The 26,262-nt window shown below is 44.1% G+C and overlaps 1 protein-coding gene across 1 annotated transcript in view; it reads right to left on the reverse strand.

Annotated features, from left to right (window-relative positions):
* The window catches only part of agbl4 (ATP/GTP binding protein-like 4), a 409,012-nt gene that overhangs the window by 196,996 nt on the left and 185,754 nt on the right, over positions 1–26,262 (reverse strand). Inside the window, exon 5 of the mRNA XM_021604030.2 lies at positions 3,354–3,570. Coding sequence (XP_021459705.2) covers positions 3,354–3,570 — 217 coding nt within the window. The remainder of the gene's footprint in view (positions 1–3,353; positions 3,571–26,262) is intronic.

Raw genomic sequence — 26,262 nt, forward strand, 5'->3', positions numbered from 1 at the left:
CACACCTCATTGAATGACACCTGGGCAAAGCAGATGGCAAAAAATATTTCCATACACTGACTGACAAACATGCAAACGCATACTGCTTAGTATGCTTGCAAAGCTTTGGTGTTCACCTACAGTAGCACATACGCCATCAAAAAGCTGTTTTACTATTGGTCCCTGAAGCAGATCTAGGCGCTATATAAAAAGGGAGTGGAGAAGAGAGAGAGAGAAAAACGATAAAGGGATGGTAGAGAGACGGAGGCTAAAAGGCAATATGCAGTTCAAGCATTTGTTATTATCCCAGAAGTGCAATTATAGTAGTCCTCCCCTATTACAGTGGAGCTATGATCTCTCTTTGTGTTTGGTGGAGACGAGGCATCACAATTACTGCAGCTGTTTATCGGTAGGCAGGTAGACCTAGTGTGCTACAGCTGCTTGGCCCTGAGGCCTGATTCCCTGTGCTTGTCTTCCAGTCTCTAAGTCTGTCACTCTGAGTCCAGTTTGTCTCCTCCTCATCTTTTCTTACTTTGGCACTTGTTTACATTCCCTGAGACATCAGCCAATGTACACACTGACATAACCCTCCTTTCAAATCCCTCCAACAATGAAAGTTGAAAGTTAATACGGAGTAGCAGAAAAGTGGAGGAACTGTGTCACTGACAAATTCTAGCCCTGCAGTTCTGACAAGCACTTTCAGGCTCATTCTGGTCTGAAACAATCCAAGCAACCTCTGATTTATAATCACACCTCAAATGTGTAGCTACATCTCTGAAATCAAGCTTTCCAACAAGTTCCATTTGGAGCTATGACTAGCCTATGAGCAAGCCATACCTAATGATCAGAAATAAGGAGCATTGTACAGCACACTTTCTATCTTATGCCTTCATGCACAAGTTAAACTGAGTGAGAGGCTGATTGAAAATTCTATTGTTCATGCTAAGGCAATCAGTCAAGCTCACCAGTGAACGCCACACTAAATGTTGAGGCTTTTGTTTTACCCCCTGATGATTTACTATAGGTCCATTTGCTATTTAATGCCACAGTGTCATTTCTTCATGGAGTCTGCATCTGAAAGGGCAATGGAACAAAAATAACTCTTTCATTGTGTGTGTAGATATGCACATGTGGTTTCTGTGTGTGTGTGTGTGGGGGGGGGGGGGGGGTTCTCTCAACCAGCTTCACCTGGAATGCTTTTCCAACAGTCTTGAAGGAGTGCCCACATATGCTGAACACTTGTTGGCTGCTTTTCCTTCACTCTGTGGTCCAACTCATCCCAAACCATCTCAATTGGGTTGAGGTCGGGTGATTGTGGAGGCCGGGTCATCTGATGCAGCACTCCATCACTCTTCTTCTTGGTCAAATAGCCCTTACACAGTCTGAAGGTGTGTTGGGTCACTGTCCTGTCGAAAAACAAATGATAGTCCCACTAAGAGTAAACCAGGTGGGATGGCGTATCACTGCAGAATGCTGTGGTAGCCATGCTGGTTAAGTGTGCAATGAATTCTAAATAAATCACTGACAGTGTCACCAGTAAAGCACCCCTCACACCTCCTCCTCCATGTTTCACGGTGTAACCACACATGTGGAGATCATCCGTTCACCTACTCGGTGTCTCACAAAGACACGGTGGTTGGAACCAAAAATCTAAAATTCGGACTAATGAACTTATCCTCTGCAGCAGAGGTAACTCAAGGTCTTCCTTTCCTGTGGCGGTCCTCATGAGAGCAAGTTTCATCATAGCGCTTGATGGTTTTTGCGACTGCATTTGAAGAAACTTTAAAAGTTCTTGACATTTTCCAGATTGACGGACCTTTATGTCTTAAAGTAATGATGGAGTGTCGTTTCTCTTTGCTTATTTGAGCTGTTCTTGCCATACTCTAGTATGGACTTGGTCTTTTATCAAATAAGGCCATCTTCTGTATACCACCCCTACCTTGTCACAACACAACTGATTGGCTCAAATGCATTAAGAAGGAAATAAATTCCACAAATGAACTTTCAACAAGGCACACCTGTTAATTGAAAAGCATTCCAGGTGACTTTGTGACCTCATGCAGCTGGTCGAGAGAATGCCAAGAGTTTGCAAAGCTGTCATCAAGGCAAAGGGTGGTTCAAATATAAAATATATTTGATTTGTTTAACACTTTTTTGGTTACTACATGATTCCATATGTGTTATTTCATAGTTTTGATGTCTTCACTAGTATTCTACAATGTAGAAAATAGTAAAAAATTAAGTAAAACCCTGGAATGAGTAGATGTGTCCAAACTTTTGACTGGTACTGTATATGGTAAGCTATTCCAGCTAACATGTATCATGTGGGTGTGTGAAGCCACTGGAGGGACTTGGGCTCTTTACAGCAGCAGACGGAAAGGTCCCCTCATCCCTCTCTCATTGCAGGTCGTAATGAGATTGCTGGGCCGGGCTGTCAGAGATCCAGGACCGCAGGACATTAAAAGACAAATAAGGCCATAAAACGCCTCTATGACTATGCATACTAAACTAATCCTTAGTCTGAGTGCCAACTTACTCAGTTTTATGTCTGAACTTCTTGTATTTATCACAAAGTGCTGGTGAGGCTAAAAAGTAGAACTAATGCTGCACACTTTGGAGCCCTCATTTTGCACTTGGACATGTCATAGGACAGTGGGAAGCATAGAAAAACGAATAGAATTCTAGAATTATAATTATATGATGGGAACTATTGAAGGAATATGCCGATACCTGTTCTTGTCTTTGTTGCCAATTCTGGACTCCTATTAGTTGAGAGATCACTTTCTGAAATTATTCTTCACCAACATCATCTGCCCTATGTGACTCCTTTTAAAATTTACGCCACATTCCTTATTAATAAATGCACTTTCAACATTGCCCCTTGCAGCTAGCTCTCCTTGACAAATGTTATTTTTTTAAATAATAATACAAAAATAATAATAATAAGCATTTCTAATGTGTTTTTCTCCTACTATTATTTGATAAGAGCAGACAATACTGCAGGCAGTGTGAAAGATCCTCTTCCTGTTCCTGTGAAAAGAGAGAGCTCTCCTGATTACAGGCAGCAGTGTTCTCCCTCAGAGGGCAACCAGCGTGCAGCGCTGCACAGGCACAACACAGAGAGGAGACACTCTGTGTGGCTCAACCAGCCTCACCACCACACCACCTACAGTAGCACAGTCAAGGATCCCTCCTGTCCTCTGGCTACAATCACACAGAGTTGAACAGTCATACTGATAACATGAAAATGTGAAGCGTAGGACTGGTGGATAGACCTGGGCTGTGGGCTCTTTGGTAGTCTGTTGAAAACTGTTTGATGAGGGAGAGAGGACACACACGTATACGCACGCATGCGCACGCACACACACACTCACCACACTGAGCCCCAGCTGCTCCCTCTGCAGGTAGTCCAGGTTCCTGCGCTCCAAGCTGTCCAGGTAGTGCTGCAGTCTGGTGTAGGTGTAGGGGTAGCAGTAAGCAAATTGGTACACATCATCCTCTCGATCAAAGCAGAAGGCAAAAGACATCACGTAGTTTCTCCGATGGTCAGGGCAACGGTAGTAGTACACATTCTTAGTCGGGAGTCTTTGCCTGCAAGGACAGGGGAACATTTCAAGGATTTAGAGAAAATTCATGTCTCATATACAATACATACTGTATACATATTAGATAATTCCCTCAGAACCTTTCCCCAGACTCTATCAGGTTGATAACCGATTATAAAGGGACAACTGCTTGCAGCATTTTGTCTATAAGGTCATTGGTATCAATGTGAGAGCATGGAACAGTACAGAAAGTTTCTAGTCTCGCTGTCATCCGGTCTGTTGTGGTAATGCCGAGGGCTACAAGGAGAGTGATCCAGGGGCCTTAAGTAGCGATCAATCAGAAATGTGACACTACTGCATCCCCTACAGCCTCTCAGTTTACTGCTCTGCTCTGCTCTCTCTATTCCCCTGGCTGCCTCTGCATCTCTTCTGTTCACTGGGCATCATCTGAGTTGCATCCCAAACTAACTGTATTAAGCAGTAAATAAAGAAGGACAATGGTAGACTATGGATATTTCATACAGGCTAACAATTGATGGTACATCCCAGCTGAATGAGTGTCTACGCAGCTGATAACTGCATATAAAGCCTGTGCACATGCAAATAAAAAAGCTGACAACAAGGATATGTGAGAGAAAAGGTGGGGGGGGGGGGGTGAATAACGATCCACAACAAATGTTGGCAAAGAGGAGTAGAAGAGAGTGAATCTTCTGAGAGGGGAAAAAGCAATAACGGACAGGCATTGAGCTGAGGCCACAGAGAGGATGATGGGAAGGGGAGGGGGAGAGAGAGTGAGTGAGGAGGAGGGAGACAGAAGATAAGGAGAGGATGAGAAAGAGGAGGCAGATCAGAGGCTGTGATGGCAGGCTGGCGTCCCTCCTGTAGGACCAGGATCAGATTGAGATGCTATCTGTATCTGATAGCAGCCTGCCGTCCTGAGCGGCCTATCTGATAAGCAGAGGGCAGCAGGCAGCCTGTCTCAAATGAACCTGGGACTCACTGACCCCCCTCTCAATAAGCCCCATACTCTATCGCCTCTCAACTAGGGATGGGCAGATGGGAAATAGGCTGTTGGTTTTTATGCTGACGTGCACGCGCACACACACACACACGCATATATATATACAAACAAACACTCACAGAAAATGCTGCTGCCGCTACAAAGTGAAACACAAAATTAAAATCAAACCAAATTAGCCGAGTTGTATAAGGCAAAGTGAGGAAAGGGGGAAAAGGCCAAGCTGATTATTCCCCTGGTAGAGGAGAAAGTGTTCCTATCTCTGTGCAAGTGTGCCTGTCTCAGCAGAATACTAATGCAGCCACCCCGCCCTGCCTCATGCCTGGCTGAAGGGAAGGAGAGAGAAAGAGGGGAGAGAGGTAGAGAGAGGGGAGTGAGAGGAGAGGGGGCAGTAAGCAGTGCTGGCCCGCCCACCTCCAGAGAAGGCTCTTATCCAGTGTCTGCAGAGCCCCAAGGCTGGCTGCCTGGGCGGGTGCCTCTCCCACATCCCTGCACTGCATCTTACAGGGCATTAGGTGGCTGACGAGCTAGTCGACAATACTACTGGGCACGTGCCCAAAGACATACACCACACATTCGTATGTATACATGTGCTCAACAAGCGCCATGAAGAGGAGAAGGAATGGGAGAAGGAAGCAATAATTAAAAACTTTTCTTTGAAGAATTTCTACATTTTCACCAACTTTAATCTGCTTGTGTAATCAAGTATACTCAATGTGATATTTTGGGATCTTGGCTCATGCAATTACCTTTAACTTAAATTAAGTATATTACCTTTCATTTAAATCAAAGGATTTTAATCCTAATCAAACATATTGGTGGAATGTGGGATGAAAAATGTGTATTGGTGAAGTGTTTGTCCTGTTCATGTGAATTACACACACACACACACACACACACACACACACACACACACACACACGCACAAACACACACACACACACAAACACACACACGCACAAACACACGCACGCACAAACACACGCACGCACAAACACACGCACGCACAAACACACAAACACACAAACACACTCACACACAAACACACACATACACACACGCATGCACAAACACACAAACACACGCACGCACAAACACACAAACACACTCACACACAAACATACACACACACACACGCACGCACAAACACACAAACACACGCACGCACAAACACACAAACACACTCACACACAAACACACACACAAACACACACACACACAAACACACGCACGCACAAACAGACGCACGCACAAACACACGCACGCACAAACACACACAAACACACAAACACACGCACGCACAAACACATGCACACACAAGCACACAAACACACGCACGCACAAACACACAAACACACGCACGCACCAACACACGCACGCACAAACACACAAACACACTCACACACAAACACACACACACACACGCACGCACAAACACACAAACACACGCACACACAAACACACTCACACACAAACACACACACACAAACACACAAACACATGCACGCACAAACAGACGCACGCACAAACACACACACACAAACACACAAACACACGCACGCACAAACACACGCACACACAAGCACACAAACACACGCACGCACAAACACACATACGCACAAACACACGCACGCACCAACACACGCACGCACAAACACACGCACGCACCAACACACGCACACACAAACACACGCACGCACACATGGACGCCCACACAAACACAGCACAATGATAGTTTGTGTCAGGAGGTCCCAGGTGTTTTGCTTCCTCCATTGCTTATCCAGGGCTGAGTGCAGGACCTCCTGCTGTTCCCTGCACACCCAGGAGACCTGGCAGGCTGAAAACAGGGGGCCGCATTTTACCCTGTCACACCCCACCTCGGAAGAATGAAATAAGATGACACTTTATCCAGTTATTTATTCATCTATCTGTTTGGCATTATCCAGCCGTGCAGCTCTTCTCTGTACCATTTGACCTTGTTGGCTACTGAGCGAGTCTTCGATATTGATTGTAATTACACAACAGGAATTTACTGCTGGCCATCGCAGGACTGCTTTACTGTTATGGGCCAAAGAAAATAGCTTTGTGTCTTCCTCTGGAGAGCAGCGATGCAGAGGTTGCTGTCACCCTGGTTTATATCTCTGCAGTGTCTGCTCCTGAACGGCTGCTGGCAATTCGTTTTTATCTAAATAATGCTGCCCCATGCCTCTCGTACTTCAGGATGTGGTACAGTGCCCCCATTCCCAAACAGATTTATCACTGCATGTGGCAACAACAAAAAAGCCGCCTCCGATGATAATGTGCACAAACGTGGTTTCACAATCCAGTGCCACAGCAAACACACGCTCACACGTCACAAATATATTCTACACCACAGAAAGTTCCATCCTAAAGCTCAAGGTCATCAACTGAACGAGGGCTGTGAGACGTGTTAACACAACTTCTATACAAGAGCAGGCATAAATGAAGATAAGAAAAACAAAACTCTGCTTGAAATGTCTTATGTGATAACACGACTTCTCCAGCAGAATCCGGGTCAACACCAAAGAGAGCAGAGCACTAGCAGCTAAAAGCAAGCCTTTACTGAGGTGTCACTCTCCTTCCCTCTGCTTTTCAACTTCTCAACTGTTAGCAGATACAAGAGGGGCTTTAATTTTGATGTTGATCTGTTTCCTTCAGAAGTCTCAGAGATGAGGGATAAAATTGGTAGCTTTCATACTAGGGACATCTTGTCTACATTCTCAAATCAATCAAGCGTAGAGGTCACTGTAGTCACGCTACTCGCTTCTCTCTCTGCTCAGAGCTGAGCCTGTCAAGCGCTCAATGTTGGGAATGGTTTAAAATATGTCCCACAAGTGCCACAGTTCTACACCATCAATTTGTGACAAATGGAAGCTCTGTTCCTAAAATAAAAATGTTTACATTTGGATGATATTTTTCACAATGATACAATACAACCATAATGTACGACCAGCCGCATTTGAAGAGCCAATCTCTCTACCTACGCTGCCAGATGTTGAACAATTTCACTTTTGTTGAAACATGGCACAGCCTCCTTCTTTTGCATACTAATCCAAGCAGAAAATAGCTTTAGAATGATCTGAAAACAGTCAAGTATGCCTCCTACTCACATGTGTGATGTATCTATCCATCTTTTTAGGATGCAGATCAGACATAAAGACGGTATCCAATCGCACTGTTACTAAGCAACCTCTCTTGCTTTGTCATTCTGTTGGCCGTATGTGATCACTGATGGTATACTGTAGTATAGTGTATAGTGATTGCCACTGCAAGTCACTGAATGTCCTGGAAAGCATCAAATCAGTGCGTGGGTTTAAAACAATGTACAGTAGTCATGGGTTGTTAGTAGGCTCCGGGCTTTCCTTTGGAAAGGCATCTCAAAGCCCACTTTCTGGGGAGACAATAAGTAGTTTACAGAGACATCTGAGCCTGAACAGGGACCCTCTGAAGCCGAGTGGTTTAAACAAGCCGCTGGAAGATTTTCTAAGGTGTTAACATCAAAACCGTTAAGAGATTTAATTTGCTGTCTTGTCCCTTTCCCCACAGCATTTTGGGGGAAGACAGAAGTGAGAAAAGGCATCACACGTGAGATGTGACATCCATGTCAGAAGTGTTCACTTCTCACCATTCAACCCTCATGATTTGCTTGTTCTATTCAGCCTAGGTAAATCTGTCTCCCCAACGTTATGCTGTCTGATATCAGCGTTTAAAATATCCTTTTCTTTAGAGAGAACAATAAATTACAAACCCTTGGGTGAATTAGATGAACAAACAGGCGAACAATCAATATCAGATCAAATTCATAGAGCTTACCATGATTGAATAGTATGCAGCAGCAGATACAGTATTCTATCAGAGTTAAACAAATCCCACCTAAAAGCACCAAGTACTATGTGTAAGAGCAAAAAATGCCTTGGCTCCGTACTTTGTTCTATTGCAAGAGCATGCGGGTGATGCTTCACCTCCACACATAAATGCTATGGGGACATAGCCATGTTAGAGCTAAGAGCCTGGCGAACAGCAGCACACACATACAGCCTCCCAGACCTTAAATCATTGGGTCATTAGACCTGAAACCATAAACTCAAAGACCCAGAGAAATGCACTGGGGTTGTATATTCCAATCTGCTTGCATGCAGAAATGGAAACTATGAGGAACTTGAGCCACGTCCAAGACACTAAGGTAAAATTCACTAATAGGGGTTTCTTACATCTATATAAAAAAAAATCAAAAATCTTTATCTCTATTTGGACTGGTGATTAAATGTGAAATCATAGACTGACAGAGTGGATTTTCAGAGTATGAAATTAGAGGAGGTACTTTGCGACCTTTTGCCACATTTCAGGCATCAAACATAAAGATTTAAAACTGTATTTTTTTGTGAAGAATCAACAACAAGTGGGACACAATCATGAAGTGGAACGACATTTATTGGATATTTCAAACTTTTTTAACAAATCAAAAACTGAAAAATTGGGCGTGCAAAATTATTCAGCCCCCTTAAGTTAATACTTTGTAGCGCCACCTTTTGCTGCGATTACAGCTGTAAGTCGCTTGGGGTATGTCTCTATCAGTTTTGCACATCGAGAGACTGACATTTTTTCCCATTCCTCCTTGCAAAACAGCTCGAGCTCAGTGAGGTTGGATGGAGAGCATTTGTGAACAGCAGTTTTCAGTTCTTTCTACAGATTCTCGATTGGATTCAGGTCTGGACTTTGACTTGGCCATTCTAACACCTGGATATGTTTATTTGTGAACCATTCCATTGTAGATTTTGCTTTATGTTTTGGATCATTGTCTTGTTGGAAGACAAATCTCCGTCCCAGTCTCAGGTCTTTTGCAGACTCCTTCAGGTTTTCTTCCAGAATGGTCCTGTATTTGGCTCCATCCATCTTCCCATCAATTGTAACCATCTTCCCTGTCCCTGCTGAAGAAAAGCAGGACCAAACCATGATGCTGCCACCACCATGTTTGACAGTGGGGATGGTGTGTTCAGCTGTGTTGCTTTTACGCCAAACATAACATTTTGCATTGTTGCCAAAAAGTTCAATTTTGGTTTCATCTGACCAGAGCACCTTCTTCCACATGTTTGGTGTGTCTCCCAGGTGGCTTGTGGCAAACTTTAAACGACACTTTTTATGGATATCTTTAAGAAATGGCTTTCTTCTAGACACTCTTCCATAAAGGCCAGATTTGTGCAATATACAACTGATTGTTGTCCTATGGACAGAGTCTCCCACCTCAGCTGTAGATCTCTGCAGTTCATCCAGAGTGATCATGGGCCTCTTGGCTGCATCTCTGATCAATCTTCTCCTTGTATGAGCTGAAAGTTTAGAGGGACGGCCAGGTCTTGGTAGATTTGCAGTGGTCTGATACTCCTTCCATTTCAATATTATCGCTTGCACAGTGCTCCTTGGGATGTTTAAAGTTTGGGAAATCTTTTTGTATCCAAATCCGGCTTTAAGCTTCTTCACAACAGTATCTCGGACCTGCCTGGTGTGTTCCTTGTTCTTCATGATGCTCTCTGCGCTTTTGACGGACCTCTGAGACTATCACAGTGCAGGTGCATTTATACAGAGACTTGATTACACACAGGTGGATTGTATTTATCATCATTAGTAATTTAGGTCAACATTGGATCATTCAGAGATCCTCACTGAACTTCTGGAGAGAGTTTGCTGCACTGAAAGTAAAGGGGCTGAATAATTTTGCACGCCCAATTTTTCAGTTTTGGATTTGTTAAAAAAGTTTGAAATATCCAATAAATGTCGTTCCACTTCATGATTGTGTCCCACTTGTTGTTGATTCTTCACAAAAAAAATACAGTTTTATATATTTATGTTTGAAGCCTGAAATGTGGCAAAAGGTCGCAAAGTTCAAGGGGGCCGAATACTTTCGCAAGGCACTGTAGGTATCAGGTCACATAAGAACATGTAAGGTCGCTGCGCATCACCATGGTGCTTCTTCTGTTTATCACACAAACAAGACACCACTCCCCAGCTCACTTTTATTCATGTTTTAAGAGCGTCGCAAATTCTCTCGACCAAATCACTCAGAACACACACACTGGGTACTTAAGTATTCAGCTAGAGGCATCGACTCAACTTCAGGGTTCGTTTTATGGCGTCATTAAATATATCAAAATAAGTCATCAAAATACATGCCATTAGAATTACTCAGTGGGCTCGGGGGTGATAAATTACGGTACTGCTGACAGTTCTTTGAAACGCAGTGGAAGATTTTTTCCAGTTTGGGTTGGCTGGGTAGTGGTGGTTTGGAGGGAGCCAGGCAGGCAGCACTGTAAAGTGGGTTCATACAGTAGGGTCAGTGGTGAAGCATAGAGGCTTGTGATGGAGGATAGTCCTTCTACAACCCCTCTTCTGGTGAGTGGGCTGCATTATATTACTCTGTGGTGCGGAAATATTCCACTCACATCCGTGTGCAAACAGTGGACCTCATTCATACACATATCACTCATGCACAGCCGGTTCAACAGACAGACATCTCCACGGGTGTTATGTGGATGTCGATGTGATGTAGGGCCAGTGGCTTGCGATCGCATTCAGAATCAAAACCAGGGCAAACATGTCTTAAATGAGGTCTTGAGAATCCTGTCCTGTCTGATCAAGCAACCTTGTACTGTGCTCAGTGCTCAGAATCATCCTGGAGAGGAGTGTAGCTGTGCCAGCACCCTGATTGACCAGCAGATGGCCACACCTCTCGGTGGTGTTCAGTAGTGGCATGACCTTCCCCTCCCTGCTACAGACAGTCCCAGGTCCACTCGCCTGTCTCTAGATCTCTCTAAAGTACTGTGTTCAATACCATAGCACTAAACTTCATCCAAAACCTGTGAACCAATCTGAAAGTTTGAATACAAACTTGGTGTGGATAGTTTAGATTTTTCTCAATGGGGTAAATTAATTTGATTAACAGTGGACTATGTGCCAGACAGGGCAGAGGGTTGACTATACCGCAGCACCCTCCCCTCCCCCAGGCCCGCCCATGGCTCCATGCTGGTGCAGCTACAGGTCCCACTGTGCTGAGAGCAGATGATCACCCTGCCATTGCCAGCGTGGCGCCACCACCCCCCTCTGGGGCATGAGGGCAGGTGGCATTAGTCTGGGAGGGGGGCACTGACACGCCACAACCATGATGTCAGTGTTTTACCCTGGTGTGTGTGTGTGTGTTGATAAATGTGTAAGAGGGGTTATGATAACAGGAACAAACACCAGCTCCCCATGCACCTACACCATGCAGCATTAGACCCCACCCCACATTAGTGTTCAGTCTCAGCCAGGTCCCAGGGGAGCCACAATGCCACAGAGTGGTCTGGCTGACGGCTGACACCAACACACCCATCACACCCATCATACTAGGACTACAGCTAATGTGAATATGCTAAACATGGAGTAAAGCAAATGTCATAATGACTCATAATAGAAAAGCTGTTTGAGATGCACTCACTTCTGTAGGCAACAAAAAAACTGAGAAATCACACATTCTATTAGACACACTGATAAATCAGTAAAAGGTGTCTGAAAGCATGTTGTAAACAAATACAGTGTCTATGAGATAAAGAGAGAGAGAGAGAGAGAGAGAGAGAGAGAGAGAGAGAGAGAGAGAGAGAGAGAGAGAGAGAGAGATAGAGAGAGAGAGAGAGAGAGAGAGCAGGTGGAGTGGTTGTGAGACCTCTCTCTCTCCTCTACTCTCCTCTCCCAGGGGAGATGTGGATGTGTCTACTGTCTGCATCAGCTCACTGGGTGGAGTGGACCCAGGGAGACAGCCTGGCGCCAGACTGGCAGGCAAACAACACTTCAGACACACTCACACACTCACGCACACACACACTCACGCACACACACACTCACACACTCACACACTCAAGCACACATAAGCACACAACCAACTCAAAAAAACAACAACAAAAACACACACACATTTCTTAGATCCGAGACATACTGTAGAGCAATCTGCTCCTGACAACTGTACCGCATTCATTCTCCATAGAAGGCGAACAATAGCTCTCTCTGTTAATTACAGGAAGGCAGACATGTAGCTTAATGTAGCCTAGGGCAGTGTGCTGGAGAGATGCTGTTGAGATGGAGTAGAGATGGTGGAGTGACAGGGCTTTTTGAGGGCTAATGCAGATGCATCTCCAGATTCAATTTGCCTGCTCTCTGATAGCATTATCTTCCCAGACAGACAACCTCCCCTCTCACTCCTTTGTTGTCTGTGAACTTACCTCAAGTATTTACGTAAACATTCATACTGGGATAGGACAGGAGTCTAACGTGAAATGTGTAATGATTCCTGTAGAGTAAACCATATACAGTAAATTCACCCGCAGGTTCCTGAAATATATAAGTTGTGTTGGAAATGTGTTCATCAAAGGAGACATGTATTCTGCTACAAAAAAACGTAATTTCTGAAAGTGAAATTCCAATGATGAAAGTATTCCCATCTCAGCTCTCTGTGTAAAACCTCTTTGTTGCTTTCTCTCAGCCATAACGTAAATCTAAAAAATGCACATCCACATAGTCATTAAATAGAGTACGACAACAATGATCTCAGCCGTATCATAACCATGTTACTGTGTCTGTGTCACTGTGACTCATCAGATAGAGGTTAGGCTGATGAGATCATCCACTCTCCTGATGGCAACATGACAAATCATGAGGTCACAATGAGGTCATCAGAATAATGTCATACACTTAGAGTGATGTCATAGTGTACACAGGAAATGAAGAGCATGAACCAGTAATTTCACTGGAGAATGACCTCTCACATACACAAGGACATTAGGACAAAGGATAGCTACAATCCTTATGAGATTCAAAACAATAACATCATATTGGAAAGGATCTGCACTTTGGATTTAGGATACTGCCTCAACAAAAGCTTCAAGTATAATTTGACCACAACCGGCATTAAAATAATCATTGTGATTCTACTACAAAAATGCTACATTTTCCACTTTGTTGTTTTAAAATAAGCCAATTTTACACAACAACCAAATCCAGCAGGCTCTTCACCTTCTCTAAATGGAAATCAGTGTTGTGCCTGTTAGGGCATGGCAGGTGAGTCTCTATCTCTCTCTGCTTTCTCTCTCCCCACTACCACCCAGATCTGTAAACCATCTGTCCCCTGAGGGTGTCCCTGCCTGGCACAGCCGGCCAGCCTGTCTGACCACATCCCCCCTGGCACCGGTGGCAGCTGTGGTGTTTGGGCTCTCTCCGCTCGCTGCCTGCAGGCAGACTGGTGGCTCCAGGTGCCAGGGGGGTAACTGGGCGCTCGGGCTCCCAGACAGCAGATGCTGCCAATTAACTTCCACGCCACAGGCTGGTATTGGGGCTGGGGGAGCGGGAGCAGGAGCGGGCACCGCACTTATTGAGGTTGACTGGAGTCAGCTAGCGAATCACAGGCTTAGCACAGCACTACTATCCTCTTACTGTCTCTGTGCCCTGTCCCGGGGCACCACATGTCACATCAGAGCCTCTGAGAGGCACAGCTCAATTACGGTAGAGGAAGAAACAATACATTACCCTTCACACTCCACCGCTATCATTCACAGTCAAATCACCCGAGCATCCGCTTTTGTTTATTCGCATTTGCTTCATTTCCCAGTTATGTTGAATTTAATTTAGAGCCGAATGTACTTTTATCACAGCTGGGCTGGCAATCTCAGTCTTTGATTGAACTCGGCGAATTGTAGCGCAGTCAGAATAACAAAAGGCAACCTTGTGGGATGAAATAAGGCCAGCTAGACCGTAGCCTCTCTAAGAGATGGTAGGAGTATACTGTAGGTGTATAATAGAATAGGGATGGATGACATGACATGGAGAGCTCATCAATAGAGGGAGTGAGACAAAACAGAATGGCCTCCAACAAGTGTGGTGTAGATGAGGAGCAGATTGTGATGAGGGGAGAGGCACGAAATACTGTATTTCACAGGTAGGCCGGGGAGACCATCCCAGCTCTCAGCCTCTCTGATGTGATGTGTTGGTGTGAGTGTGAGTGACAGCCCTGCTCGGCCACAGGACAGCAGTGTGAAAACAGAGCCTGACCCCTGGACCACAGCCCGCCCCACCCTCTCTTTCTCTCTCTCCTTCCCTCACACACACTCAGCACAGAGGGGATGTGACAGCCATGACATTGGGCAAGAAAGGGGATCAACTCTGCTCTCTGAAGAGAAGGGGCTTTTTGACTTATTGTGGGGGGTTTTCTCTCTCTTTCTTTCACACACGTCCACACACACACAGTTACATGGAAACACATACACACACGTTTTCTGGTCAGAAACCAAGCAGGGATGAGTTGACAGTGGGTGAGTAATGCGCATTGTTTGCTTGCTTTCTCTGGCTGTGTTGACAGGCCATTACAGTGATTACCTTGGACACTGGGAATTACAGGTCATTTTGGAGAGATTCTGGCTGCCGAAGCCTTGCCCTTAAAGCCTCAATGCTCTCAAACAACATTTCTACAGTCGGGTCAACAAAATACAAACCTCTGTATGCCTAATGTAACAGAAAAACAAACAAAGGAAACATACAACTAGAATCTTACACTGATGTTCCATCACATCTGACTTCCATCATCACCCCCATAAAACAACTCCCTAACATATACCTGAGAGTAAAAGCTAACCATCCACACTGTCCCAGGTCCCCAACTGATCAACTACATGACTATCCAGCATTGCTTTGCACTAAGCAGCACTGTAGTATTTAATTGATGCTTGCTGCTCTTTAATATCCCTCATGGGAGACAGAATAGCAAGTCTTGGGGCGACTTTGTCACCAGAGTCTCATCCGCCATGCGCAGAGTGACAGATGACTTGTCGCAGAGCTAAGCGAGAATTTTTACTGTAGATTGAAAAGCGGAAAAAAGAAAGAAAGAAAGAAATTGCTCCATTACGCCACAAAGGTAAATCATTCAACGTGCTGGAGCCCCGGGAATGTCATTTAAACATATCCGTGCATTTTCATATCCAAATACAATTAGATTTCCCCTCTTGCTGTGTGTGTGTGTTTTTTAGTTTTACTATCCTTAGGGTACCAGAAGTCCTCACAAGGATAGTAAAACAAGGAAAATTCAGACAAGTGGTGACTAAAACCCTCACAAACTTTTACAGATGCACAATCGAGAGCATCCTGTCAGGCTGTATCACCGCCCACAACCGCAAGGCTCTCCAGAGGGTGGTGCGGTCTGCCCAACACATCACCGGGGGCAAACTACCTGCCCTCCTGGACACCTACAGCGCCCGATGTCACAGGAAGGCCAAAAAGATCATCAATGACAACAACCACCCAAGCCACTGCCTGTTCACCCCGCTATCATCCAGAAGACGAGGACAGTACAGGTGCATCAAAGCAGGGACTGAGAGACTGAAAAACAACTTATATCTCAAGGCCATCAGACTGTTAAACAGCTATCACTAACATTGAGAGGCTGCTGCCTATATACAGACTTGAAATCACTGGCCACATTAATAAATGGAACACTAGTCACTTAAATAATGCCACTTTAATAATGTTTACATATCTTGCATTACTCATCTCATATGTACAGTGGGGCAAAAAAGTATTTAGTCAGCCACCAATTGTGCAAGTTCTCCCACTTAAAAAGATGAGAGAGGCCTGTAATTTTCATCATAGGTACACAGACAAAATGGAGAAAAAAAATTCCAGAAAATCACATTGTAGGATTTTTGATGAATTTATTTGCAAATTATGGTGGAAAAATAAGTATTTGGTCAATAACAACAGTTTATCTCAATACTGTTATATACCCTTTGTTGGCAATGACAGAGGTCAAACGTTTTCTGTAAGTCTTCACAAGGTTTTCACACACTGTTGCTGGTATTTTGGCCCATTCCTCCATGCAGATCTCCTCTAGAGCAGTGATGTTTTGGGGCTGTTGCTGGGCAACACGGACTTTCAACTCCCTCCAAAGATTTTATATGGGGTTGAGATCTGGAGACTGGCTAAGCCACTCCAGGACCTTGAAATGCTTCTTACGAAGCCACTCCTTCGTTGCCCGGGCGGTGTGTTTGGGATCATTGTCATGCTGAAAGACCCAGCCACGTTTCATCTTCAATGCCCTTGCTGATGGAAGGAGGTTTTCACTCAAAATCTCACGATACATGGCCCCATTCATTCTTTCCTTTATATGGATCAATCGTCCTGGTCCCTTTGCAGAAAAACAGCCCCAAAGCATAATGTTTCCACCCCCATGCTTCACAGTAGGTATGGTGTTCTTTGGATGCAACTCAGCATTCTTTGTCCTCCAAACACGACGAGTTGAGTTTTTACCAAAAATTTATATTTTGGTTTCATCTGACCATATGACATTCTCCCAATCTTCTTCTGGAACATCCAAATGCTCTCTAGCAAACTTCAGACGGGCCTGGACATGTACTGGCTTAAGCAGGGCGACACGTCTGGCACTGCAGGATTTGAGTCCCTGGCGGCGTAGTGTGTTACTGATGGTAGGCTTTGTTACTTCGGTCCCAGCTCTCTGCAGGTCATGCACTAGGTCCCCCCGTGTGGTTCTGGGATTTTTGCTCACCGTTCTTGTGATCATTTTGACACCACGGGGTGAGATCTTGCGTGGAGCCCCAGATCGAGGGAGATTATCAGTGGTCTTGTATGTCTTCCATTTCCTAATAATTGCTCCCACAGTTGATTTCTTCAAACCAAGCTGCTTACCTATTGCAGATTCAGTCTTCCCAGCCTGGTGCAGGTCTACAATTTTGTTTCTGGTGTCCTTTGACAGCTCTTTGGTCTTGGCCATAGTGGAGTTTGGAGTGTGACTGTTTGAGGTTGTGGACAGGTGTCTTTTATACTGATAACAAGTTCAAACAGGTGCCATTAATACAGGTAACGAGTGGAGGACAGAGGAGCCTCTTAAAGAAGAAGTTACAGGTCTGTGCCAGAAATCTTGCTTATTTGTAGGTGACCAAATACTTATTTTCCACCATAATTTGCAAATAAATAAATTAAAAATCCTACAATGTGATTTTCTGGATTTTGTTTTCTCATTTAGTCTGTCATAGTTGAAGTGTACCTATGATGAAAATTACAGGCCTCTCTCATCTTTTTAAGTGGGAGAACTTGCACAATTGGTGCAATGTATTTTATAACACCTATTGCATCTTGCCTATGCCGCTCTGCCATTGCTCATCCATATATTTATATCTATATATTCTTATTCCTTACCTTTACTTAGATTTGTGTGTATTAGGTAGTTGTTGTGGAATTATTAGATTACGTGTTAGAAATTGCTGCACTGTCGGAACTATAAGCACAAGCATTTCGCTACACTCACATTAACATCTGCTAACCATGTGTATGTGACCAATACAATTTGATTAGATTTTTACATTTTGCCGGTCCCCACAAGGAAAAACGCTATTTTAGGTTTAGGGTTACAATTATGGTTGGGGTTAGAATTAAGGTTGGGGTTAGGGGTTACGTTTAGGTTTAGGTATAGTTTTAGGGTTAGGCTTTGGGTTAAGTTTAGAGTTATGGTTAGATTAATGGTTAGGGAAAATAGGATTTTGGAAGGAATACAACACGGTGTGTGTTGCCATGTTTTGTTATAATCTCCACCCAGCACAGCCAGAAGAGGACTGGCCACCCCTCATAGCCTGGTTCCTCTAGGTTTCTTCCTAGGTTCTGGCCTTTCTAGGGAGTTTTTCCTAGCCACCGTGCTTCTACACCTGCATTGCTTGCTGTTTGGGGTTTTAGGCTGGGTTTCTGTACAGCACGTTGAGATATCAGCTGATGTAAGAAGGGCTTTATAAATATATATATATATATGTGTGTGTGTGTGTGTGTGTGTGTGTGAGTGAGTGAGTGAGTGTGTATGCTTGTACTGTATGTTGGCCTAGCAGTACTTTCCGTGACCCATGTACAGTAGTACTCAGCAGGTAGGCAGATGGCTTTCTCTCCTTCTATCGAGTGTCTAATAAGCACAAATATACATCCCCTCATAACACAGGAACCCATTAAGACCACACACCTCTAACATGGTGATACATGGTGACAGGAATATTCATGTTATAAAAGATAAAAACAATGTCTTTGCATGTTGTCTTACCAAAATATGGTAATATCCCAGCAAACCCCTCAGCTCTTTGAAACATACTGTACGGTTCCCTCAGGACACGGCTTTGTTTCCATTGGCATGAAGAACGGCACGGTGTCTGATTGATGGTTTGCATTCCATGTCATGTAACAGCATTAGAAAATTTCACCTCATCATAATAAAACATGGGAAGACTCCCACCTCAGTCCTGTCAGACTCCCACCAACCACCCCTCTTTCTCATCCTCCTTTCATCTCTCACCATCACACACCATGGAGATGATGGGAGCTGCTGCTGGAAATCATTGGCTGGCCCCAATAAACTATCACCAAACCTTCTGCATACAAACAACCATTATCTCCCCCATTACTAACCATAGTTCAAAGTGCGGCCTTGAGAGAAGCAGAATCAATATGGAACGCTTTCAAGATTTGTCTTAATTAAGAAACAGGGCTATGGGAAGAAAGAAACACAATGACCTTTTCCTCTATGCAACCCCATTACTAAATATTCAAATTAGACCATAGCAATAGCATGATTACGCCTACTAAATCAGCGATGTCAAACACATTTTCTCATACAAGTAATATGTAAATGAGGACACAATGCAAAAAGCACAACAAAAACCCTAGGCAATAGTCCCATTATGGATGATGCCAATTTTCACTCTTCTGTTGAGTGCATACCCACAATTGTCTCCGACATGGTTCAACAACAGTCTCATATAATGAAAAGACAAATGGCATTTTACACCTTGGTGCCGTGAAACGTAGACAAAGATCCATCCCTTTCACAGCAGACTGTCATGCCGTCGCCCTGCACTGACTCAAATATCCCACAGCAGGAAATAAGCAGTTGGCCAGAGTGGAGATAAAGAGTGATGCCTAGCAGCGTCCTGGAAGGCGTCGCCGTCCTCAACATGCACGTTGTCCTCCTCCCGACAGTTCTACTCCTTGTCACCCATCTTTCATTTCCTCTCCAGAACAAAAGAACAGGACCTCCACTATGAATAATGGACGAGCCACATCAATGTTCCATGAAGCAACAGGGTTATTATTTTGAAGGTGGGAGAGGATTAATGAAACTATAACTTATTTATTTTTCTGTTGGACGTGGAGTGGGATTTAGTGAGCTAGCAGCGAGCTGGACTGCAGATTACTGTTGCCATGATGGCATCCCTCCTGCCCACACTGTAACACGGCAGAAATCTCTTTAACACACTGCAAAACTGTAATGGGCCAGCCTGTGGTTAATAAAAACAACACAGAGGTCAAGGCTCGAGGGGATTTCACTAAATACAAATGCATCAAAAAGACGGCTCATTAAAAAAGCATTGGAGCAAAATGTAATAATATCAAGATGATATTTCCAAGAATTAGATTCCTCCTTTAATCAACGTTTGTTATAGTTGCACTGTCCTTTGGGGCATAAAGGGTTAACCCCACTCGGAGCAGACCTGGCAGAGATAGTGTGTGGCGGGCCGCGTATGGCCAAATCATAGCAAATCACACTCACTCACATCTATCTGCCTTACAATATGCCCGCTCGGTGAAATCACTAGGCTTACGTTCAGAGCAAGCTGAGAGCAATCGGCCAGTACAGCAGGTTCCCCAGTCAACCCCACTCAGAATTACACAGAGAGAGGCAATAGCCTGCACCTGAGCTGGAAGAATGGACAACAGGCCCAGATGAGACCAGGACAGGATGAATTAGCAGTCCACTAGTGCCAGCTCAGTGATTATCGCCCAACATTCTCCTACTTGTACTCCCACTGTGAAATTGCAGGAGTTTTGCCACAGTCATTTTTCATTGTCTGCTTATGATGTTTCACATGTGCTCAGTGACTTTCATTTAACCTCCCACAATACACACACACACACACACACACACACACACACACACACACACACACACACACACACACACACACACAAACGCATCCAAACACAAATGTCATTTAGGCAGTCCTCACCCATATTCATTACAGCTGGTACCTTGGAGAGACCTTACTGCTGCTGTTCACTCTGCTTACAGTGTTCGGCTCCAGCCAAAGTACCTACTACCTAACTAAGGTAGATGGTCCAAGTATATGTGCGTTTCAGTCCTCAAACTTGTTGTACTAGTGCGGGTTCCCTAGAGTCCTGCTGGTCTATTAGTAATCTTCCTACTGTGTTTGTCAGGAGTCTCTCTACTCCCTCCATGCCCTATGCTGTGCAGTGGTGTGGAGATTGATGCACGTCGACGCTGCTGTGTGATTGAAACACCTCTCCCCATAAAGCTGTCAGAGGGCTGATGGAGCCGCGGGCCGTTTTATGCATTACACCTGTCGCCCTTCTTCTTCATACTGACACACAATGAAATAGGAAAATCTGGATATTTCTTTCCTCGGCCTTGAAACCGTGCTGTTGAATCATGGAGTGCCACTGGGTGTCTGTTAGCAACCCCAGGCACCGCTGGTGCCGGTGAATGAAGACGTGCTCTGGGTCCGCAGAATCTAGCCTCTACAGAGACACACACACAGTCCCTAAGGCCCTAGAGAGACTACTGAACTCTCCACTGGTACCACAGGATAAACACAACAACCTCTGACTCTGACAAATGTAGGCTTGACTCTCATCCCTATAGGGAATTACTACCTGGACTGGACCAGTAAAAGTGGAGAGTGTACTTGTGTTCTGCTCCCAGCAGATCACACTGGCCTCTTCTCCCTAGTTGTATAGCTTTGCCAGAAGATGGCGTGCCTCAGCTCAGACTCCCCAGCTCCCCACTAGCTGCCACTGGCCCTGGACCTGCCTTCTACAGCCAGAACAAGCCTCCCCTCCTTTAGGCTCAACTCCATTTGATTTCACATTTGAAGTGACCTTTGAAATATATGTCTAGGTGCACATCTGATGATTTACGTAACCAAACAAAAAGCAGTGCTGGCAATGTTAACCAGAGGATTTATTCCTCCCTGATCTGAAGCCAGTGATTCTGTAGTACGCAGCAGCCTTGATGGAGTGGAGTCTAAAAGAGGCAAGAGAGGGACACAGAATGATAATGAGACTTAAGAGGGCTACAGGGAGTGTGAAATCACCTGTTCTAAAAACAGGATGATGAAGGAATAGCAATAAAAAAAGATAAGATATAGGTCTAGCTTAGATACAAACACCAACTGCTTCAATGGATTTATGGCAAGACTAACTCTCAAGAAAAGTTGCTAAAGAGATTTTGTGAGAAAATATATCCTCTAGTCTTCACCTGTTTCCTTCATTTTACTGGGAATTTCTATTTTACACAGCAGGAATCTACTGTGTGAATTTTATGTGAGTATAAAGATACTGTGGTTATACAAGTCTGCTACTGTACCTATTCTTGTGGCCAATGTTTTCTTTGTCAAAGTGACTAAAACATGTCACTCTCAATCCTGCACTACTTTCACTGTTTAACAAACAACCACTACAAAAAATCCACTACAATAAAAAAACGTATCTTCGGAAAATGATAATCCTTAACAAAACAACTACCAGCTTTAGCATATTGCTAAGCGCAAAAGAACAACCAGTTAGAGGAACCTCACTAGTTCACAGAAGAAAGTAGAACTAGTTGATTACACAGAGGTATAGAAGCCCCACCTCCTTCATTTAATTGAGTTCAAACAACATGTTCAGAAAGAACACGTAACCCCTACATCCCTATGAGATAGAAGACCAAACCAAGTCATCGTATTTAGCCTCTGATGGTTCCTCCCTCTAAACACACCTACCAGTCACATCTGTGATATGATTCATAATAATTGTGAGACATGTATTAGAAAGCCATTCTCCATGGCTGTCTGTTTGGGATAGACAGTATTGATAGCGTGCAGAGTGGACTTATTGAATGTCTGGATTACTCTTTGAATTGTGTGAGATTGAGGTATTACACGACTACACATGTAAAGGACACAAAGCTTCCTAGTTGAAATGCCGGAAGGCAATCCTTCCTGTGAGACCAGATAGTAATAGATGCCACAGAAAGTGGGCTTCCATTCAACTGCCTAAAAATAGTTCAGAGTCAAACAAAATATGACCCTCTATGGCTCCCATGTTGAAACCAGGTAAGACAAATGATATTCATTCCCAGACTATGCATTTAATCAAAGAGTGTGATAATTAATGCTACACTCCATTGCCCAAACAGATATCTTTGTCAAGGTGCTTGTTGCTAAACAAGTCCTTCTCATGTTCTCAAAGACATGATAACATGCCATCTTAATTGCCTCCATCCCATAGACTATATGAGCATTGGGCACCGACTCACCCTAACCCCACAGGTGGAACAATGAGCCAGATATTTAACCAAATGTATAAATCTGAAGCATCCGGTTGGCATTTACACTCACCACCAAATATGGTGATGAGAGGAAGCCCAGTGGCTGACAATGGGAGAAGATGGAGTGAGATTGATTTTGGCCGACATTTTGCACATTTTCTAATCAATTAAACATTTGATCTCAATACAGTATTCTGTTCCCAAAACTAAAAATCAGCTACGAACAGATTGGACTAACTTTTGTAGACTTTACCCTTTCCTAAAGTTTGTAAAATGTGCGTTGTTTAGAAGGAGTGCAAGGGTGAATGGAGTTATTGCACACGCACACTTCATAGAGTAGGTGTTCTGTAACAGAAAAACATGCTAGAACGCGCCAATAAGATCTTGCTAGCTCGTGCTTGGCTGGCCACCTCCTTGCTTGTTCTGCCCATTAATTTGCTCCCATTGGAAATGACAGACTGTGGTCTATCTTGGGTTAGATATAAAAAAATCTTTGCTAACCATCCCCTCCAACAAGTACATCAGATATTTTATCGTGCTTGCGCACCGCTAACTTTAATAAACTGAACGACCTTGTGGGATTGCACAGGGGATAAATGACGTTTGCCTTCCCCACTGGCAGAAGCAACCACCACACAGGGGTCCTTATCTGGGCTCCACTTAATTACGTGCTTTAATTCTAACATTTTTAAAATGACCCCTCACCACGAAGAGACAAGCTGTTTTAATTAAACAAATGAATATGGTGCTTATCGTACAGGATCAAAGCTCTCATTTGTCACAGTTATAGTTAAGGATGCTGATAATATTATCTCCCGACCTATACGGAATTCCACCACACAGAAAGAAAACTCATCTTATCTCCTATCGGTGCAATGATACATACCCATTTCTGTGTGGCTGCAACATCTCATTAGATGCAGGAGACATGTCTACTTATTTCTATCTTCATCTGATGAGGTATCTCCACTCTCCTTATTACAGTGATGGAGGCCATGTTATATGAGGGCCAAAGGGAAGTGCACTGCCAAATGCTGCAGGCTCATTACTTTGCTTTAAACAAATGAGCCGTGTGGTTCAGTTGGTAGAGCATGGCGCTTGCAACGCCAGGGTTGTGGGTTCAATTCCCACAAGGAAAATGTATGAAAATGTAAGTCGCACTGGATAAGAGTGTCTGCTAAAATGAAAATGCTGTTTTACAATCCTTATTATATACAAAAGTGAGGTGCTTGTGTATGACTACTATGCAGGATCATTCAACTATATTGCATTGGAATCTCTGGGTATACAGTACCCTGTCAGCTCTGCCTCAGTGAGTCCCTACAGAAACATCAAAAGCGTTGCGTTGGCTTTCTTATCTAAACAGATATGTTGTTTGCCTTCACACAAAGACAAGACAAGAAAGTTGCACATGGGGGATCTTGCTAAATAATAATTTCACACAATAATTTCCCTCCCTTCTGAAGGGGAGCTGAGAGGAGGGAGACTGCAAGGCGATCTGAAAGACGTTTACACTTTCTAGCTAGTTTATGGGAGTAATATAACATATTTTGCACAATACCTAACACCGAGGGTTCCTGCAAGCTGTCTGACCAAATTTAATGGGAAAAGTGTCCGAAAAGACATTATCCCAGCAGGAGGAGAGAGGCCTATTACAGATTACTGCTGGTTGCTAACGTAGCAGTGAAACACTGGGAGGACGGTTAAAGTGATTGTATAGTGGTAAAGTAGGTCAGTCCAGTGAAGGATATTGCAGATGGACTGATCTCTGCCCACCCAGTGTAATGCCTAAAATAAACAAATGTATCTACCTTTAATGGCCCACCCACTGATTTGAGCCTCACCCAAGAAAAGCATTTGCTTACTACAAAATGCTAACCTCCAAACCAAGAGCAAATTGCAAAAATAATTATACTTAACAGATCTAATTTACACTGTGGGATTCACTGGTGCTGATATTTACTAGAATATTGTGTGTGTGCTGTTCATTGAGATTCTATCATTCACCATTACCCAATCAACTCTTATTAGTTCCTTGTATGAGACCCTCTTCTTCCAATGATGCTGTTACATGTTTTCCAACATAAAGGCCTCCTGTGATTCCCAACTTTATTAAGGTAAAGGGCTCAGTATCTGCCTGACAGCACACTTGAACGTTTTGGCTTTGTGATAAACTGCCTTGATGAGCTGGCAATCTCTGTCTCCCAGCTGTTCAGCTGGCTCCTAAAACTGGTGAAGTGCCACTGTGAGTGAAGACCCACTCCCCTACCGACAACTGCCTCAGGGCAAAGCCATAGCCTCTCTCTCCGGAGTGACTAGTGAAAATATCTCAGAGCAGTGCAGCCTGGTGACATGGCTGAGATAGACATATCCAAAGCACTGACAGGTCCTGACAAATGAGAACCAGTTCAACTTAAACAGCCCGTTCTCAGGCCTTTGCCCAAATGACAGTCCCTTTTCCAAAAGGCAAAGAGCTGTCAGACATGTTTGTGGGGAAGTGGGTGCCCTTAGGCTATGACATCACATGTCCTTCAGTAGGTCCAGCGGGGGGCCTAGATATTTCACCCCTCTAGAACATGCACCAGTAGGCCAGTGTCTTCATCATGTCCTTCAGGAGGTCCAGCGAGGGGCCTAGATATTTTACCCCTCTAGAACATGCACCAGTAGGCCAGTGTCTTCATCATGTCCTTCAGGAGGTCCAGCGAGGGGCCTAGATATTTTACCCCTCTAGAACATGCACCAGTAGGCCAGTGTCTTCATCATGTCTTGCCTACAGGAGGGAACTATTCTATTCTGTTTGACCTCTAAGAGACCTGGCACATCAGAACACACAGAGAAGAGCTCTGCAACCTGATCAGACACCCTTCACAATTTACCAATGACAGGAGGGATATTTAATCCCATTTCCTTGATCATCATGTTGCTGTGTCTGTCTAATTAGATTATAACATATTTCCCTTTCATTATGCTGAATGGAAACTGCCCAAAAGTATTTTTCTCCTAATTTCCCCTCCTTAAATGATAGAATTAACACTCCCACATTGATCTTCTAGAGGGAGTATGCTCTGTCTGTGAAGAAAGGAAGACAGCGTGATTATGATGACTTCTGTTCCCATTCATATATTGAAAAACACACAGAACCAGAGAGAAATCAAAACACTGATGGCAAGAATTAGTGGTGAGGATCAGTCCCCTAACGTACCACCCCGGATGGGCCTATTTGATGAAACATGTCTCAGTGGGTGGGGAGGGAGAGAGGGAGGTGTCAACACCTCCCAACATTATTCAAGTGATGGAGAGGTGAAGATTTTATTTTC

This window comes from Oncorhynchus mykiss, chromosome 5 (genome assembly GCF_013265735.2).
Source record: "Oncorhynchus mykiss isolate Arlee chromosome 5, USDA_OmykA_1.1, whole genome shotgun sequence".
NCBI lineage: Eukaryota > Metazoa > Chordata > Actinopteri > Salmoniformes > Salmonidae > Oncorhynchus > Oncorhynchus mykiss.